This window comes from Aquila chrysaetos, chromosome 20 (genome assembly GCF_900496995.4).
Source record: "Aquila chrysaetos chrysaetos chromosome 20, bAquChr1.4, whole genome shotgun sequence".
NCBI lineage: Eukaryota > Metazoa > Chordata > Aves > Accipitriformes > Accipitridae > Aquila > Aquila chrysaetos.
In genome coordinates, this window is record NC_044023.1 from 8701304 (window position 1) to 8720619 (window position 19316).

Genomic DNA, 19316 nt, shown 5'->3' on the forward strand with positions numbered 1-19316 from the left:
TTTCTATCAGAAGTTGAAGATTTTTATCAGTAAGGTTTGATCTGTAGATCACAGGAAGTGAACAAAAAATTTTTTTTCAACTTTATTCAGTTATTTCAGTTTTGTTTTTACTGTGGCAAGTTTTCATGATACTTTAGCAATGACTATCAGTAGTATACCATGCGTTTTCTTTCAAAATTAGTACATTTACTGTTACTTTTGTTGAACACTTTTCTATCTTGGTTAGAATGAAGAAAAGATTAAGGCTTCATGATGGTGCTATTACTAGAACCAAACTAAATATGTTTTCATTTTTTAAATGGGTTTCCAGAAGAGTGGACCAGTATTGTACCTGAGCACAGCTGAAATCAAAACAGGTATATCACTGATCTTGTTTGTGGACGTTTGTGTGGGTACAAATTGGTGTTTTAGCTGTGCTATTTTTTTGAATTTTTCTTGGAGCTCCTTTACATTTATAGGGAGCCATTCCACCTCTTAATATTTCTTCTCCTTGTGCTCTATGTTTGCAATGTATGTCCAGGCTACTGTCCTTTTACTTTAGGAAGCAAAGGGCTTCCATTGAACACTATCATGGCAGAAGAGTAAGTTTCACCTTGCAACTGTATTTTCTCTACAGATCTGCATTTTCTTGGTTATCGAACAGCCAGAGCAATCTGACCCTCAGATGCATAATGAAAATGTTCTCATGTTTATTAAGCCTTCTGTTGGAGTTGAAAGAATTATAGATGTCTTCCCTTTCATAGTTATCCAAATGCTTTCTGGGCACAGAAAGTGGGAATCTCCCTGCATTTTATTGCTGCAGGGAAATACCAATTTCTGCAGCCAAATTAAATTTTGCATATCTGGAATTTACTACAAGGTATTATTTCATAACAAAATCTTTTCTCAGTGGAAAAACTTTGATTTTTGATAATTGTGGGTAAAAAAAGATGTTAAATAGACATTTCAACCATTTGATTCAAGAACAACCACAGGAGAAGAAAAGTGCTAGGAAGAACTTGTTTAGCAAACTGAGACAATCAAGGGTAAAGTTGTGCTTTAACATTTTCATGGATATTGCGGACCATTCTCCTGTCACTTTGGATAAATGCATTTTTTTGTTCTTCACATTGTTGTTCTGAACAGTGTCTACAAGGAGTGCTCTATCCTGCCCTCTCCTATAGTTGAAAATTTATTTCATTAACATCATTGCTGTTGACATTTTTGTAGTTTATGATTTCTGATGCTCTGGCAGGTTGTCCGCTCATAAGTAATGCAGTCTTCCTAGACTTATTTGAGTGTTATCTCTTATAGTAAAGTACTGCGTGTTACCTACTAAGAAACATAAAGTAAATTAATGTGTATCTAAGTAGTTAAGAAAATCTTTCTAGAAGTAAAAAATTCCAAAGAGATGATAGAGCATGTAGCATATCATTAGCAGAAAGGCATTAGATCTTTCACAGTGGAACATGTTATTTACCAATCATACCTTCTCCTCAGTATGGAAGTGACATATCCACATCATGTATTGCATTCAGTACCTTCTGTATGAAATTCTAGTGATGGTCTGATGTTAGGAAATATTAAACAAGGAACTAAGAACTAAAAACATATGTCTCTGATCAAATTTCTTGACATTGTTATCCCAATATAGGGATTCACATCTTATAGTACTTTTTAAAGCCCTTGTTGATTTTTTAATAATACTTTAATGCTGTAGCCAGTCCTGCTACAGAAGACCGAATCTTGGTCATGGAAGTTGACTGCTCTACAAAAGTATAGGATTTGAAGAAAATGTTCTTTTCTTGATCTTGCTGGCTTGCAGGAGGCAGTAGTAGATCGCAGGTGTAGGACATAGCTTCCCAGTTGACAACTGTTCTAGGGGTCTGCCATTTAAAACTTGAGAAGGATGATTAGAAAAATTCCAATTAAGTAATAGACCTAACCACAGCCTCCCTTCATATACTGAGACTTCAAAGTCAGACTAGGACATACGGTAGGTACAGATCTTGCTTGTGTGTTTGAGTTTTTGAAAGCCTTATTCATGGGGATTTCTTTAACCTTCTCTATTGTAGTAAAAAAACAAAACCAAAAACCAACCAACCAACCTCCCCCAAACCCCCCAAACCCCAAAATAACACTAAATTGTTTAGCCTTACATAATGAAAGTTTCTATTCTGCTAAAGGTATTTATAAAAAGAGACTGTCCTACTGGGTATTTTTTTAACAAATTATTTTTTAGTTTGTAAACTGACAAAGGCAAAGAGCTACTGTAGTCATGTATCTGACAGATTAATGAGTAAATTACTGTAATGAAATCATTCTGTTGGTTTTACCCAGTTCTTTGGTAATGAAAGTGGAAATTAGGTTTGCAATCAGATGGATAAATCTAGGGCAAAAAACACCTACTTAGTGAATATGTCACTGTTCTGTTTCCCAGCTGACCTATCAGCGCAGAACATAACTACAAAACCAATCTGTTCTCCGTATTGTTTTTTACTCTTTTTTTACAGAAAGTCCTTGGCATTCCTGAAACACAGCACTGGAACATTATAGAGCTGTCAATGAATAGCTAACCCACAAAAAGTTACTTTTTGCTCTTCTCACTTAATTATCATTTGGGATGCCGTATTCTTTCAGAGCGACTTGAAGAAAGCTGGCATGAACTATCTTCTGGAAAATAATCTGGCTGTTGGGATAGGCTTTTGTTATGGCAAGCTCACCTACTGTGCTGCTTTTGGCTGGGATAGATTTAATTTTCTTCATAGTAGCTAGTATGGGGCTGTGTTTTTGATTTGTGCTGAAAACAGTGTTGATAATGCCGAGATGTTTTCATTATTGCTGAGCAGTGCTTGCACAGAGTCAAGGTCTTTTCTGCTTCTCACCCCACCAGCGAATAGGCTGGGGGTGCACAAGAAGTTGGGAGGGGTCACAGCCAGGACAGCTGACCCCAACTGACCAAAGGGGCATTCCAGACCATGTGACGTCATCTTCAGCATATACAGCTGGGGGAGGAAGAAGGAAGGGGGGGACGTTGGGAGTTACGGCGTTTGTCTTCCCAAGTCACTGTTATGCACGTTGGAGCCCTGCTTTCCTGGAGATGGCTGAACACCTGCCTGCCGATCGGAAGAAGTGAATAAATTCCTTGTTTTGCTTTGCTTGCATGCACAGCTTTTACTTTACCTATTAAATTGTCTTTATCTCAGCCCATGAGTTTTCTCACTTTTACTCTTCTGATTCTCTCCTGCATCCCACTGTGAGGGAGGTGAGCAAGTGGCTGTGTGGTGCTTAGTTGCCAGCTGGGGTTAAACCATGACACCTTCATAAAAGCTGAGCACAAAGAGACCATTAACTGACATGAGACCCCCTCTTTCATATATTTCAGAACTGTATTAGTCAAAAACTGAAATAAACAGGTTGGAAAACTGTGAAGAAATCAGAAAATGGACATAGGAAAAAGTGGATAGACTTAAATCCAGGCTATTGAAATGTCACCTGAATAGGTCGTATACGTATTTATGACAGTTTAAGAAAAGTATATATAGTATCAATATATATATTTTTTAAGTACGGTTAGCAAGAAGATGCATATGTGCTCACAGAAAACACAGGGAAAGCTCACACGGTATTTTTAGAGCAGATTTTTTTTTTCTTGTATGTTTCATATTAAAATGCTGCAATGCATTGTAGTTTGTTTTGATTTAACTGGTGAGATTTTGGTCTGGAATTTTTCTGTTTTAAGGAAAAATACTTTATTTCGGCTTTTGGAGATTTTTTTATTTTTTTGACCTTGTCCTTGTTTTTTAGTTTCTCTTTGAATGTTCTGGGAAGTCTGTATCTAAGAAACACTTGTTGAACACAAAAAGTGGGCTTGTTACTAGTCCTGTAACATTTGAAAGTTTTCCAAGTTCCACCATACATTAAAAAAAAAAAAAATTCAGTAGAGGATTTACTGCTATCAGTGCTCCTATCTGTTTTCTACTCATGGGTTTCTGCATGGTCAGAGGTGAATTTATAGGGATTAGAAAATTCTCTTGGTTTATAAATTCTCAAAGAATTTCAAGATGTTCGCTAAAGTATCTGACACCTAGTAATATTCTCACTCCCTGGTTTTTAGCCAAAACCTGCTCTCTTATAAATTAATAAAACTGCTAGCAAGTAACAAAATATATTTAACATTATTTTAATGCTGTTTTATGACTAGATGCAGGTTTAATTCATCACTTGACACTGACTCTAGTCAACCATGTAAGGTAAAATTCTGTGACAATGTGACAGTATACATAAATATTGTCTCTTCTACTTTCTTTATTTTGCTGACCTTATTTTCCAGAATATCATCAATTAGAGGGTGGCAGAAAGACACCAAGTAATTTGGATTCTATTCTAGTTATATTCTTTATTGCTTACTTGCTCTGCTTTCTGTTGTGCAGTTCAGAGTCTTTGGCATACTGTGCTCAATCTTCAATAGGAGTTGTATGGATTTAGGATTGAAATTCACTGTCTATTCGCATTTCTACAAATTGCCTCTCACACCTTGCAGGTATACAGTCATTGTGAAGTGATTGGTTCATTGTCCCTTTGTTGATAATTTTTCTGTAGATGGTAAATTTATGAAAATTTGTCATTCGCATGCAACATTTTCCTGTCTGTACAAATGCTTATTTACAGAACTGAGGTGTTTGACTATATCTCCATTATTGTGTTATTTACAAGATAAAGTGGAAAATACATGATTAAAAATATGAGAACCAATCATACTCAAAGATGAAATGCAGGTCTACAGTGCATTTAGAGGAAGTGATTACAGGAAATAATGAAAAAAAAAAAAAATCAGTGTTAAACATGATCTGCTTATTCATCTATCTCTGGCTGCCAGAATCTGTCAGATGAAAGTATAGGCACTACTGCTAGCTAAAACCGTCTTTGAAGTTTGAGAAACTATTTCAGTGATGCAAGTTATTCAAATGCTTTTTCAGACTACATTGATAAAAAAGGGACTTTAAGAAATTTAATTATGCTTAATCTTGATTACACTTAATTATACCTCAGTGTAGAGCTTGTGCAACCATTTTGTTCATTTGCTGTGCTCAGTATTTGAGATGTACTATTGCACATTCTTTTCTTGCAAGCATAAATGCCTGCTTGAGATCTAGAGGGTGGAAGTGTTGTTAATTGGAGCTATACCAAGTGATTTTGAATTCACAGTTCAAATGAGATGAAAAGGGTTTGTGTCCTCTTTGGACACAGTCCAAATTCTGAGAGTGAGATTTGTTGCTCAGCAGTGGTACTAGGAATGTGAAATCCCTTCGGTTTTATATAAAAGTGGTTTAAGAATGTTTAGGGTGTGTAGCACCTACTTAGTTCTACTCCTAAATACGGAGTTTGCATTTGGTATTGGTCTTTAAGTATCAGCCTTGCTATCAGATGTACCAGTGCTAACTGCCAAAGCATATGGATCTGTGGTAGTATGATGGTGTCCTATAAAGAGTCTCAGAAGATTGGAGATATTTCTGGGCCTTAATGCCAAATTCCTGCCTGGAGTTGCCCTGGATTTTACATGTGAGCCAATGTATTCATTTCAGTTTTATTATTCCAGGCTTTCACAGCTTACACTTTTTGTTGTAGTTCTGTAAATTCAAGAACGTGCTTGGACTCTGACCGCTGGATAGTATCACAAGGGTTAGGAAACTTACTCTCAAAGTTTCCCAAAACAGGCTTCTGAATGCATAAAGCCATAAGTTAATAAATGAAAGCGGCTTAGCCACATCAGTACTCTTCTCCACTAATCCCTTCTGAATTTCTGAATTTTGGAAAGAACTATTCATATCTTTGACTACATCTTCGTAAAACATTTTTCTTTAGCATATATTTCTTGATGGGGTGCCTTTTTGATAGAGTTGTTCAGCAGTTACTGTTTAAGGAGGAATACTACTACTCAACTAGAAACATAGAGATAATTTAGTCACCAAAAGTGGAATCCATATCAGCAGTTAAATGATTCTTTAAAATAAAGTGTCTACACAAGCTGTCTCCTTTTCCACACTAGAATCCTAGTCCTCAGGAATTTTGAGGTCTGTCCAACTCTTTGTACTCCAAGATGTGGGGATGATGGTGTCCTGGGAGCAATTTAAGGTCAGGGGACATTGCTGGTCAAACATAAAATGATCTCCTGTACATGGAATGTCATGTGCACTTGAAGTATGGAAACAATGTCTATTGGCTCATGTGTCTATTAAAGAAGTATAATTATGGGTGTGTAATTATATTTTCTAAAATTGCTGCAGAAGTCCTCTGTCAAAAAGCAAAGTTGCACTTAAAAGCACGCTAATGCAGACATCTGACATAGTTGAGAGCAGTATCTGTATTCCCTCAGGTGAATCAGGATTGATCAGGAAGATGCAACATAATTTAATTGGTTTGATCAGAACACAAATCCTTAAAACATTTTCAAGCTCTCCCTTCCTTATTTGCTATTATGTATCTAAAGACATAGTTAACCCAATAGTTTTCATCAAATTCTTGAGTGATAAATAATTTTAATTCTCTTAATAAAGGGAGAGTAATTGCCAAGTCTAATCTAGGAAGTAAATTATTTCATCAGCTTTAAAAGCAGAAACAAAGTAAAGTTGTAGTGCTGTTTTCTTTTTGCCAGGTATATGGATTTCACGTTTGTTTCATTTTCTATATTAGGAAACTGCTGTAACATTTTCCACATGTGGGAATAAATACGTTTACTTTCCTTTTCTTTTTTTAGTATTACTGTGGTGCAGCTCACAAGTGATTTTCAGGGGAATACAGGTACATGAAGTGAAAAATTGAATTATTATATTTTGAAATTCAAAACTCTGTTACTTTTCTGTCTCAGAAATGCTGTGTTTTCCCAGTGGCAGAATTTGAGAGAATGTCTGTCAAAAAGATAAATGGCTTTGTATGTTGTCAACGCATCAGTCACACATCTTATTTAATAGCACATGATTGATTATTAGTCCCCAAATCAAGAATGTCAAAGTATCTGGTTTTGTGTATGTCTAAACTGCAGAAAGTTGATCAGTTTGGTTACTTTGCTTAAATTGAGTCACTTTATCTGCTAAGTAGTTCTTACTCTAATACATGTATGTTACTCTGGATGCAAAAATGTATTTCCCCAGTTAAGAAATAATTCCCATCTCTGATGCCCAGGGAGTAGAAATTAATATGAGAAGAGTTAATTACATAGCATAATAGATTAAGGTTTTGCAAATTAATGACTTTTTATTTTGAAACAATTATCTTGTGAGACATCTTAAGTTAAATGCAGAATTTTGGTGCATCACATTACAACATGTAACAGTAGCTTTGCATATTTCTTTCAGAGATTTTGAAAATATGAAGATAATAAATGATGACTAATATACACCATCTGGCTAGGGTTGGGGGGGGGAAGATTTCTTCCTGAGCAACAGGGTTTCTGCTAAGATGATTTACTTAATATAAGAAAGCAAATGCATTTTTTTGCTGAGAAAATGAAGTTCTAATGACTTCACTGAAACTGAGTAGATAAGCTTTGTACTCCATGATCAATATCAAAGTGGGGCTCATTGGTCTCTATCAGAAAGACAATGTATCTTATCAGTCCTGTTGTTGCATCATATATTCAGAAAAAGATTGCTGAGACTTGAAGATTTTGAGCAATGTTAACAGAAGTGTTAGACGGCCTTGCAGGAATCAGCCGCCTGTAATGAGAGATGACCTAGCTCTGCATGGTAGCAAATCAGTGAACAAACTACTATTAATCTATGCAGCCATAGGATTAGATCCTTAGTAACACAAACATATTTTTGTGCTTCATATCTTCTTTAGATTTACAGCTGTCTGTTTTTTTCTCTGCTACTTTTGTGATGCCATATAGAACTAAATGCAATAATAGATACTGGAAATTATATAAAATTTTTAATTTAATCTGTGCAATTTCTTAGAACCAAAATTTTCAGGCAATCACTCAGTCTTATGTATTTCCTTATTTTTTGTTTGGTTGTCTTATTTCTTAGTGTTCCTACTTCCATTTTTAATGAAATAAAGTATTCACTTAAAGATCTCAACTGATTTGAACAAAATAAGGTGTGTAGGGAATAGTTTTCTCCACTATAGAGAAAAGAAAGCAGATAAATGTATGCATCATAAACTGTTAGAACTGCAGTCTTCAGTCTGTATTTTTAAATTATCTCTTACTGCTTTATTTTTACATAGCAACCCTACCTCTGCAACTCTTCCAATAGTACTGAAAATTGTATGATAGATTAAACTATTTACTCTTGAGCAATGATTGCTTAAGCTCTGGACATGCTAGGTGATGTATGGCCTACAGATGTATCTCAGTTGCAGAGGGAAAAATTGATGTCCGTAGTGACTGGCAAGAAGTTACAGAAGCATGAGAAGGGACTGCCAGTACCTTCCTGAGGGTGAGCAGGTTGTTAGATTTGCAGTTTGTGTTAGAACATCTGTTGGCTGCCTACTTGAAAAAAACAACAGTCTGTAAAGAAAGCACAGCCTGTACTTTGAATATTGTTAACTACTGGGCCAAATTATTCATCTGGCCTCTGTGGAAGACACAAGTTGTGATTTAAAAAAAAATTAAGTGTGCGAGAGCATGAAAGAAAAAGAAAGGAAAGAAAGAAGGAAGAGAGGAAAAATGAAATACTGGAAAATTATAGGCCTCTTTGCTTGTAGATATATAGAAATATCTGTGTTCCTTTTCTCAAGGTTTTCAAGAAATCATGGGTCTTGGGTTGCCCAGTGGCTATTGTTACAAAGCATCTTTCCCTTGTGCCATTGGCTTCATTAATAGCATCATCCCTGTTTCTACCTTGTATCCATTATGAATATATGTTTCTAGAGGCAAATTCTGGAACCAGGCATATATATGATTTACAGCAGGGCATGAGGATAGAAGGAAACATTTCCATTCTTCCACAGAAAGGAAGGAAAACTTTCCCAGTGTTCAACGTTATATAGAATGCAGGGGCTTTTTCATGTTGGATGTGTAGTGGGTGTAGGTAGATTCAGGGCATGTACAAATATCTGTACTTTTCCCTGCGATCATGTAAGAATTATCAGAATAATAGAAATTACAGAACTGTTAACTGGGAGGGACTTCTGGAGGTTATCTAGTCCTTCAGCTCCTAGCAGGACTGTTGCTAGCACTAGATCAGGTCAGCTGTACCTTTGCCTAGCTGCATCTTTAAAACTTCCTGCTTTGAAGCTGCATGTTCCCATTCTGCACTACCCTTCTGATAAAGAAGTTTTTCTTAACATCCTGTGAACCTCCAAGCCTGCAGCTTGTGCCTGTTTCCCCTTATTTTACCATGTGCTGCTACCTAGCATTTGGCTTCATAATCTTTTTAAACCCCCTTCAAGTAGTTGTAGTCTACTGTCAACCTTCTCTTAGTCTCCTCCTTGCTGGAGAGGAGATCTTTCCTTCACTGCAGTCTGCACTTTCTCAATGCACTTTTTGAACTAAGAGACCTAAACCTGTAGTAGTGCTGCAGCCTCACAGCACTGAGTAGAGGTGGATGATAATTTCCCTCTATTTGCTCACCATGCTGTTTCTAATAGAGCCCAGTATAGAATTTGTCTGATTTACAATGAGCATATATTTAACTTGGTGCCCACTGTGACTTCCAGGTCCTTTCTTAGCCCATATAGGTGTGGGATTATTTAACTGGAGGTGCAGAACTTTACATTTTTCCTTGCTGAGAATCACGTGGCTTCTGTTGGTCCAGCTGTCAAGGTTTCTTATGGTCCATCTGCTAAGTGACACACTCTGACCTTAAGCTCACTATTGGGTTTAAAAAATGAGCTTGTCCTACATCCTGTATTGTTATAATAGAATGTCTGCAATACTGTTTAGGAAATAATAAACAGTCCTGCTTCCATAAAAGGGAAAGGAAATAAAATAAATGGGAACAAGACCAATATTATTTTTAAAGGTAGATGCTAAGTGATAGGGTATAGTTTAGGATGGAATCTGGTAGGTTGATGGATGGGATTAAATTACATATTTGCCTGTAATAGCAGGACACTAGACATGATGACCCAAGAGGTCATCTTGGCCCAGAAGGTCCCATCCAGTCCTGTGTCCTATGTTCCCTTTATGTAAAGAAGCTGTTGAAATTTTGCATATATGAAAATTCCTATATCTCTTGTCTCACCTTTTATTTTACTACTATGATTTCAATATATATTTTGCCCATAGCAAATGCCAACCATAATATTTTTGTCTTCCTTATGTTGTCTTACATTATTTATCGTTCTAGGTCCAAGATGCAGACTTAGTTATATGCAGGGGGACAGAAATAGCTGTTATTGTGAAATGTGTACATGGTAGGATTTGCTTGAATTTAAGCATTTTTGCAGTATGTTTCTCAGGAATGCTGGTAATTCATATTATTGTAACCTCTGTGGTGCTCTCTAGCCAGAGAAATCTGATGGCTTTTAGTGGACAAACCATTCCCATTTCTTCTGTGAGGCCACTTCACTCTTGTTATCCAGTAATTATTCCAGTTTATTGGTGATAAATTAACAAGTAAGTGGAAGGGAAAATTTTGAAATAAGTATTAGGAAGCATGAGGAGGACATCCATCAGTTTCACTGGGCTGGAAGATCTCATGCAAAATACAATGCAGCTGAGGAGACGCTGTCTTGGGTGAAGCTCTACAGTGTTTATGAAGTGTACTCAAAGCAGGGGAAAGAGGCAGGAGCATGGGACTGAGCTGAGCAGGAGATGAGATCAAGAATCCTTGCTTTGCACTAGGATAAAGCCTTACCTCTCATAGTGATCCTAGGGTGCTGCTTGTTGGAGATGAAGACCTGGAGAGGAGTATGTAGTTTATTGATAAGCCTCTACACTTAATAAGTCACCAGTGTCAGATTTATAAATGGATATATCACATCCTGTACATAACCAACCCTAAATGGCCTTTTCATGAGGAAAAGAAATCTAACTTCCCAAATTAAAGACTTTGCACGTGAGAAGGTAAATATCTTTGTTTAAATTGCAAACAGTTAAGGTTTGTTTTTTATTTGGTTGTATGTGAAAGTGCCAAGCTGTGTAATAAAGAGCAAATACACAGTTTTGTGTGTAATGTCTGAGCTATGTTTGAGTATATGATAGTAGGAGATTGTAATCCTTACTGAGCAGTTATAGTCCGTATAATTAACATTGTGTGTGGTAAGTAGGCAACATGTGTTCCTGAACAAGTTTAAAAAAAATGAATCATTCTCTTTGTGTCTTTTATTCTTGGCTCTAATATTTGCACAGCAACAGATAACTAAACAAAGTATTATACAAAGTGGTGAAATGATGATTTCTGAAGGTAAAAAGAACAAACGTGTTAACAGATCTGTTTTGATAGCAGTTACTTTTACAATTTATCCAATTCAAATATGCTATTACTATAGAAAGAAGCCACCACAAAAAATATTACCTGATTAGCTAGGAAAAGAGATTCAATGTATAGCTCTGTTTAAAATAAGGATTTTGGTAAAATGAAGAAACTAATAATGTTTAAAAAAAGCATTGAAACAAATCTGAAGTTGGGGCTTCAATGATACAAGGTAGTGATATACTAACTTAAAATTTCTTCAAGTGTATTAGGTTGATTTAAAGAAATTCTGGTGATGTGGAAGGAAGAATAAGTCAATGTAAACTTCCATGTCAAGATGAAAATGTTGCAAGACAGTGTAAAATTAAATGAAGACCCTGTTAAATAGTTTATAACTTTTTGAATCTCTTTAGTATGGGATAACCCTGTCTCAAACTCCCTTATTAGGTAGAACTCTGTGAGTGCTAATTAAATAAAGGCTGATATAATGAATAGTGAAAGTAAGTATACCACTGCATACCTTTTAAGGATATTTCCAGGGCCCTGTTCTACAGCATTTTCTGGTTTTAATGAATGCAAAGAATCCTATTGACCTGGATGGGACTATTTACTTGAGCAAAGGTACAGTATGCTTCCATGTTTGCAGAAACAGAGCCTTTTTCTCTCATAGAATGTGAAAACAGGAAGATCTCATGCAATTATGTAATTATAACCTTGTCAGTACAGCTATCATTAAGTGCTATGCAATTAAAACCTGTAAAATAAACTGTCATGAAGTATTGTATCTCCTTAGTCCTGACGAATACAACTTACCCACTTACTCCAAATTCTAACCAGTAAGAGAGCTGTTAAATTATGTTGTCTTTCATTGTACTTTTTTTGTCTTTTACAGGAAAAAGTAGAATATGCCTTCCTGATAATTTTTACAGTTGAAACATTTTTGAAGATTATAGCATATGGATTATTATTACACCCCAATGCATATGTTAGAAATGGATGGAATTTATTGGATTTTGTAATAGTAGTAGTAGGGTAAGTAACTTAACCTTCATTATGCAAAGATTTAAAATCTTCTTTACAGTGAGGTAGATATAGTTCTGTTTGGCCTACGCTTGATTTCTATTCCTTTGGAGTAAAAGAAAGAACTGATATGAGTGAAAAATTCAAAATAAAGTCCTAAAAATTTTCAATGCTATCTGTGGCTGCAAGCTGTGTTGCACAATCAGCTTTATAGGAAAATTTCCCAGAGAATTCTGAGTTCTGCCAAAAATTTTCCTTAGTTGTCTTGCAGAATCTTTTCCATCTGATTTTTCCAAGGTGAATTCCTGATGTCCTCCTTTATGATAAAGGTTGATCTGTTCAGGTCCTTACATCATTATTTAATTTATTCATTTATCCCTATACTGTGGTTATGTAGAGTTCATCTATTCAACAAAGACCTCTGGGGGAACCCATGTGTTTCGAAGTGGACAGGAGTGGTCGGGGGAGACAGAGTTAACTGAGTGATTCCTTGACCTTCCCGAAATCTGAGGAAAATTGGACTTTCCTTTGGGGTGCTGCACATCAAGCCCCATATATATATATATATATATATATATATATGACTTTGGCTTGCTTGGGGGAGTATGTATGCTAAAAATACTTCTTTTTTACCCTGTGTGCCTCGCTGTGCCAGGAAACCCTGGAGAGTTTGTTCTGTTCCTCAGAGAAGGGACTGCTCCAGCCTTATGCAAGTTACAGAAGAGTGGAGAGTGGAACATTCCACATTTACATTACACACCTGCTTATGATAAATAACAGTTTGTGTCAGCAACTTCGTCTCAATGGTTGTGCTAGTTCATTAGAAGATCCTACCTTCAGCTATCTAGGGAATTATTCCTGAGGCATATATTCCCCATTTCCCTAAATATTGTGGAGACTATATTGAAAAAAGGAATTTCCAATACTGTAAATTTTGTTTACGGAAAATATTTATTATATAGAACATGGAGACCCTCATCCACATATAACTATATAATTTTATGTTGTGGCTGGCTTGCAAAGAAGGCCTTGGCATGCAGTGTGCAATTCTAATTTCATTTTTAAGTTCAAACTATATAAAGGATTACCTCTAATTGAAAAGGCCCAGAAATTAGAGTGGGTGCAGCTCTTAACTCATGTAATTACATTAAGGGAAAAGAAAAAGATGCAAAGTAAAGGAATTTGTGGTAAAGCATTATAAAATTTGGGCAAGTATTATGAATGTATGAACGCCTGATTTATAACTATTTGATTCTGAGATAGTAAATGTTACTGAGAAGATTGTATTTGGGCCAGTTGCTTGGCATTCAAGCAGTTTTGGTCCAGGGCTAAAATTTGTATATAAATAGATCCTTCAGCAGGTCAGGTCATTCTCAACAGATTGGCCTCTGTGCCTGAAGGGGAAGCTTGGTGGGCAGGTGTGGAGACTATCACACATAAGAGCTCTATTCTCTTGCCAGGCAGTCACTTGAATAGACCTCTTCCCTTTTGTCAAGTGACCATGGAGTTGCAGTAACCCTGGAGCAGTCTAATTAACATGACCTCTATCTTTGGCTGTGTCCTAAATACATAACTAAAAAATTTTCCATTAACTCATAAAATACTTATTATTGGAGGCTGAATCTAGTTAGGTCAAATGCTCACACTGAATCCATGGAAAATACGGAGAAAAAAGGACTATATCTTATAAAATACCTAAATATCACACTAAGATTTAAATCTGAGCTCAAACCCAAAAGTTTTGGAATATAAACTATTGTGTAGGTTGTCATCAGTCCACGTGGATGACAAGGTGGACCTTTTGTAATGTGTCAGGCACTGACAAAACTGTGAGCAGTATTTTTGTTCTTGTACTCTGTCAGCAATATTTTTGTTTCTTCTTTTAAGAACACAACCCACATAAGCAAGTAAGCAAGCATGAGTCCATTTATTTAATAAATGCTTAAAAGCCCAGTGAAAAATTGATTTTCATATATAACCCAAAGTGGATATGGAATCACTTCTGGATCTGATTCTATTTGACTAGTTTCATTGTGAAATTTCATTAGGTATTTTAATAGCTTTGAAAGAGCTGCCATGATGTCCTATATTGAATGTATTAGATGAAATTTGCTTCATGTGCTTCCTCAGCAGAAATTGTAGCAGTCCAAATGCACAAATCTTAATTATACCAAAAGAAATCTCTGTTAGCAAAAGGGAAGCATGTATAGAGACTTTTCCCCACAACATCAAATTTGGCATTTAAACTTTTGTAAAATGTACAGGAAAATAAATGTGAATTTTCATAAAGGAGACCAATGGTTTTATACCTTAATGGCTTTATAGGATAGACATAAAATGACAGAGCTGTAGACATAGCTGTGAATGTGATGTTTTCTCCTGTGTTTGTCACTTCTCTCTGAAACCAGTTAGAGTATGAATTACTTTCAGAGCGGTCTACTACTTGCCTGCATGCTATGCCACATAATTTCCATTGATTTCTGTGAAAGAATAAGGTCCTGGTAGAGAAAGCTTTCATAGCACCTTCCTATGCCTGTAGCTTTTTAATTTTCTGAATGATGTATGAACTGACAGGCTGAAAGCAGCTTCTCTTAATTTGGGACTTGATTCAGAAGTCTGTTTAATCATAATCATGCCTGCCTTTAGAGCATGAATAGTCACTCTGAAATCATTCAGGTGGCTCATTTCCTTAGAATTATGCTTCTATTAAATTACAGGGCTGAATCAGGACCTGAAATATTAAATGTGTGGATTTCTATGGTATAGAAATACCTAGCAGTATGTAGGTTGCTGGTGTTCATTGTAAGATCTGTAGTCTTCACGGCTGGGTTTCACTCTGGAGGAGAATGAAGCAGAATAGGGATGGATATTGACTGATACAGGTAAATTGTTTATTGGGGAAGAGAAAGTCTTCAATATTCTAGTTTAATAGGTTGCCCAAATATTACATGATTTCTAGCAACTATCCAGCATGACAGAATTGTGAACCAGAGTTGTGAAAACTTTTCTTGACAAAACCAAAAACCTCCACATTTCAGGAGTCCTTTACAAGCGTGAAACACTTTTCAGGATTACAAAACTCTGTTGACTTGATAATCCTTTCAGGAGAAGTTCAGTTTTGTAACTAATGAACTACAGACGGTGCAAAGGATAATATGGTTTGCGTGGCCTAGCGACAGTTGAGAAAACCATGCATCTGAAAAGCAGGTCCAAACTAAAATAAACATAAGATTACTTTGCACTTGAACCACTTGTATCACTTTGAATTGCTGCTAGAAGTAGGAAAGAAAAATAAATCTCTTTTGTTCCAAATTGTTCTAGTGAATGACTAGCTCATTTCTGCAGTGAAGAAATACAATATAATAAATAAGTCATCTGGAAATATTTTTATCCTCAGAGATATTATGTGTAAGAAACAAATCTTTTCGGTGTTATTAAATGTTGTACTCTAATTATTTTTTAATATATTCAGGTTTTGCTGATTGTATTTAGAATATTGAACTGCAGTGTTGCTTGGAGTTCATATATTGCACCAAAATTAAAACAGATGGTTTCTAGTGATTATCTATTTTATGTTCTAAAGAGAAGACTAATTCTCCAAACCTTACAGCTAAAATGTTTGAACAAAGAAGTGGCAAAGTAGTTTCATTTATTTAAAAATAGCAGATTGTGTATACAAGCAGAATGCTAATTTATTGGATACTGTGTGATCATAGGTCTCTGGGGGGATTAGAAACTCTTGCACTTCTTAACTTCTGTCACGATTTGATGTGTAAATATACCTCTCATTTTGACAGCTGAACAGCTTTTCAGAATTATCCACAGTTCAAGTAATTTCCTAATACCTTTGACTGCATGGTAAATGGATGGTGATGACCTTACCCTTCATCTCATTTTCTAGATTATTTAGTGTAATATTGGAACAATTAACCAAAGAAACAGAAGGTGGCAGCCACTCAGGTGGCAAACCTGGTGGCTTTGATGTCAAAGCCCTAAGAGCCTTTCGTGTATTGCGACCTCTCCGGCTTGTATCAGGAGTGCCCAGTAAGCTCGTTTCTATTTAATTCCATTGGAATGAATACTGTAACTGGTCTGATTATTTAACTTTCTTGTTCCAGACACTAACAGAAATGAGATAATATAAAGTTGGGTTTTTTTGTTATCTGGTTATGTATGTAAAGTGAGTTTCAAGATGAATGATACCCTATTTCAAGTTGAACAAAGGATTGTGAATTCATTCAGTGTGTGATCTTCTTACACAGTTCAATAAGCAGACAGGGGAATACACTTCCTTTTTAGAAGCTTTATATAAAAAGTAAATTACATGTTAAAATGCAAATACACCAGAAAATAAAATTCAGATCTTTTTATTCCAAAACCCTGCAGATCTGAAAGTGTAGGTGGTCCTAAAATAGTTTATATGTTGGTAAGTGTATGCCAAAGCACATTACACATTTCATATTTCCTGCCCCCTCCAATGCACATGAATGCCTTCTGTTTATCTCAGTAGAGCTAACAGATAAATTAGGAAACTTAAAAAGTAGAACAATATTATTTAAAGAGAGCAATTGAATTATCTGATAAACTTTCCTGTTTTCTTTTAATATGTTATTAATTACTGAAGCTCTTTGGGCTGAGTGAGAGGTTCATGGCTGACAATTCAGCTCTTTCTAAGACATTCAAAAGAAGAATCCTACTGCTGTGTTTATTATATCATAGTCTGTTACATGGAAATGATCGTGATGGTATATATTTAGCAAAAGAACTTCAGTGAAGAAAGAAGCAGTCTTATGAGATGTCAGAAAGGAAGTTTATTAAAATAAAAATGAGGCGTATTTTGTTCTCATTGGTACTGTGGCAGCTTCATTAATCTGGGATTTACTTCTTTTGGTAAAACAAAAATTTGGCTAAATATTTAATTAAGGAGAAAAGAAAGATGGAGTAGTTAAAAAAGTGATGTGAGGGATGAATGATGAAAAAGTAAGTTTGTTCAGAGTAAAAATGTGTTTTCCCAGGTAACTATACTTTATCTCTCCAGACCAAAAATAGAGTTCTGCAATTGGCTGAGTGTACATTTTCCCAGGACTTGCCACAAAGTTGTGGTTGTAGCACAGAACTTTTTAAAGGTCATATAAAATGACCTACAGCCACACACTGACTACATGCCCTTTCTTTCTAAAAAACCATAAATTCTTATGACACATTTCAACCATTGTCTTCTATGACATAACCTTTATTAACAGAGGAAGTAATTAGACTTTGACACAAGGTTTTAGATACTTATGAAGTATTTTATGTTACAGGAACATTTTGTGATTTTGGGCAGTAGAAATTTTTTAAAAACTGATTCACTCTGCCTGTGTCATTAATTTCTAATAACGTGTAATTATAGAAAATTTGGTAAGGCAAGACATAGAAGTCTGGTTCATATCTTGTGTCCTCCTTTTCTCTTTTAGGTTTACAAGTTGTCCTGAACTCCATTATAAAAGCCATGGTCCCCCTCCTTCATATTGCCCTTTTGGTATTGTTTGTAATCATAATCTATGCTATTATAGGATTGGAACTTTTTATTGGAAAAATGCACAAATCTTGTTTTCTTATTGATTCAGGTAAGTCATGAAACTGTTGACTAAAATAAGGGATTAATTCTCTTTTCTTTCAAGTCTTTGGGATTTCAGTTTGAAATAGAACAGGAACCAAAGCACTAAAACTGTTGTAACTGTTTTCACTGTGATGCATAATTTTAGGAAGAGTGCATTGAATTTAAAAAACAACAACAAAAAAAATGCAAACCAGTTAGAGACTATAACATGCTCTGAATAAATTTTCATTTCTGAAATGTGTAACTGAAATGTCAGTAGTGAAAATAGTAAGGGTACTATCTACAAGGGAGAACTCAGTAGTTTTTTCTAATCTCTGATTACTGAAAAACTAGCTAGTCCTGTTCCAGGGAAGATATATTTTCCTGAGTTCACAATCTGGCAGTGTCTCTCCTTTAAGATTGTGGCAGTGTAGTAAGAAGTGCAGTTCTGAAATGAGTAAAGAAAGAAAAGGGTGTTCAACCAGGTGAAGTGATGAAATGAAAGTGTTTGTTATGGGAGAATTTTGAAGGAGTGAAACATCATGAGGGAGAGACTTTATCTGATGGTGAAGAGTACATGTCTATCAGCTAAGTAATGAAGTAGACTATATGTAGGAATTAGTCCAGACCTGTTTTCCTTGGTGGTCCATATGTTAGTATGAAGTGGCATGAAGTGAAGAAATGGCAATGAAGAGGAAAAAAAAAAAAAAAAAGCACGAGGAGGTTCTCAAAAGTTATGTTGTATTATTACTTGCTTCTTTCCACTGCTTAATTACTCGAGGTCTTTTATACATTCAGTTTTGATTAAACTATTTTAAAGTTGTAAGGCCCAGATGTGAGAGAGACTAAAAGCTCCGAAGCTCCCATGGGTTGCATTTCTCAGCATTTCTCAGGTTGATACCTGGATTTCCTTCCAGCAGGGTTGGTATTTCTTCATGTGAAGAGTTAACTCACAAAAAATTGAGAACTTGAAAGTTCTGATTTTTTTGTCAATTTTCAGATATACTAGTTGAAGAAGATCCAGCACCTTGTGCATTCTCAGGGAATGGACGTCAGTGTGTCATGAATGGCACTGAATGTAAGGGTGGATGGGTTGGACCAAATGGAGGCATAACCAACTTCGATAATTTTGCATTTGCAATGTTGACTGTGTTCCAGTGCATAACCATGGAAGGATGGACTGATGTGTTATACTGGGTAAGTTCATAAATCACTGAGCTTTGTTTACTTCTAAACAAGCTTCAATGTTCAAGTGAGAAATAAAATACAATACTGTCAGCAGGAAATCTTGGTGAGTTTTGCAGGAGACGAGCTCCACTGCATACTTTTTCCAGTCACAGCATCTTACTGGAGTCCTCAGGCTAAAAAGACAT

At 35.7% G+C, this 19316-nt stretch overlaps 1 protein-coding gene across 22 annotated transcripts in view; it reads left to right on the forward strand.

Moving 5' to 3' along the window:
* Nucleotides 1-19316, forward strand: part of CACNA1D (calcium voltage-gated channel subunit alpha1 D) — a 255060-nt gene that overhangs the window by 111795 nt on the left and 123949 nt on the right. For 21 of the 22 annotated variants that reach the window (XM_041118620.1, XM_030043557.1, XM_030043559.1 and 18 more), the window contains exons 4-7: nucleotides 12235-12374; nucleotides 16264-16406; nucleotides 17819-17971; nucleotides 18944-19140. In XM_041118620.1, coding sequence (XP_040974554.1) covers nucleotides 12235-12374; nucleotides 16264-16406; nucleotides 17819-17971; nucleotides 18944-19140 — 633 coding nt within the window. Of the gene's footprint in view, nucleotides 1-12234; nucleotides 12375-16263; nucleotides 16407-17818; nucleotides 17972-18943; nucleotides 19141-19316 lie in introns of those variants that run through there. The other variant, XM_030043558.1, reaches the window with a different exon arrangement.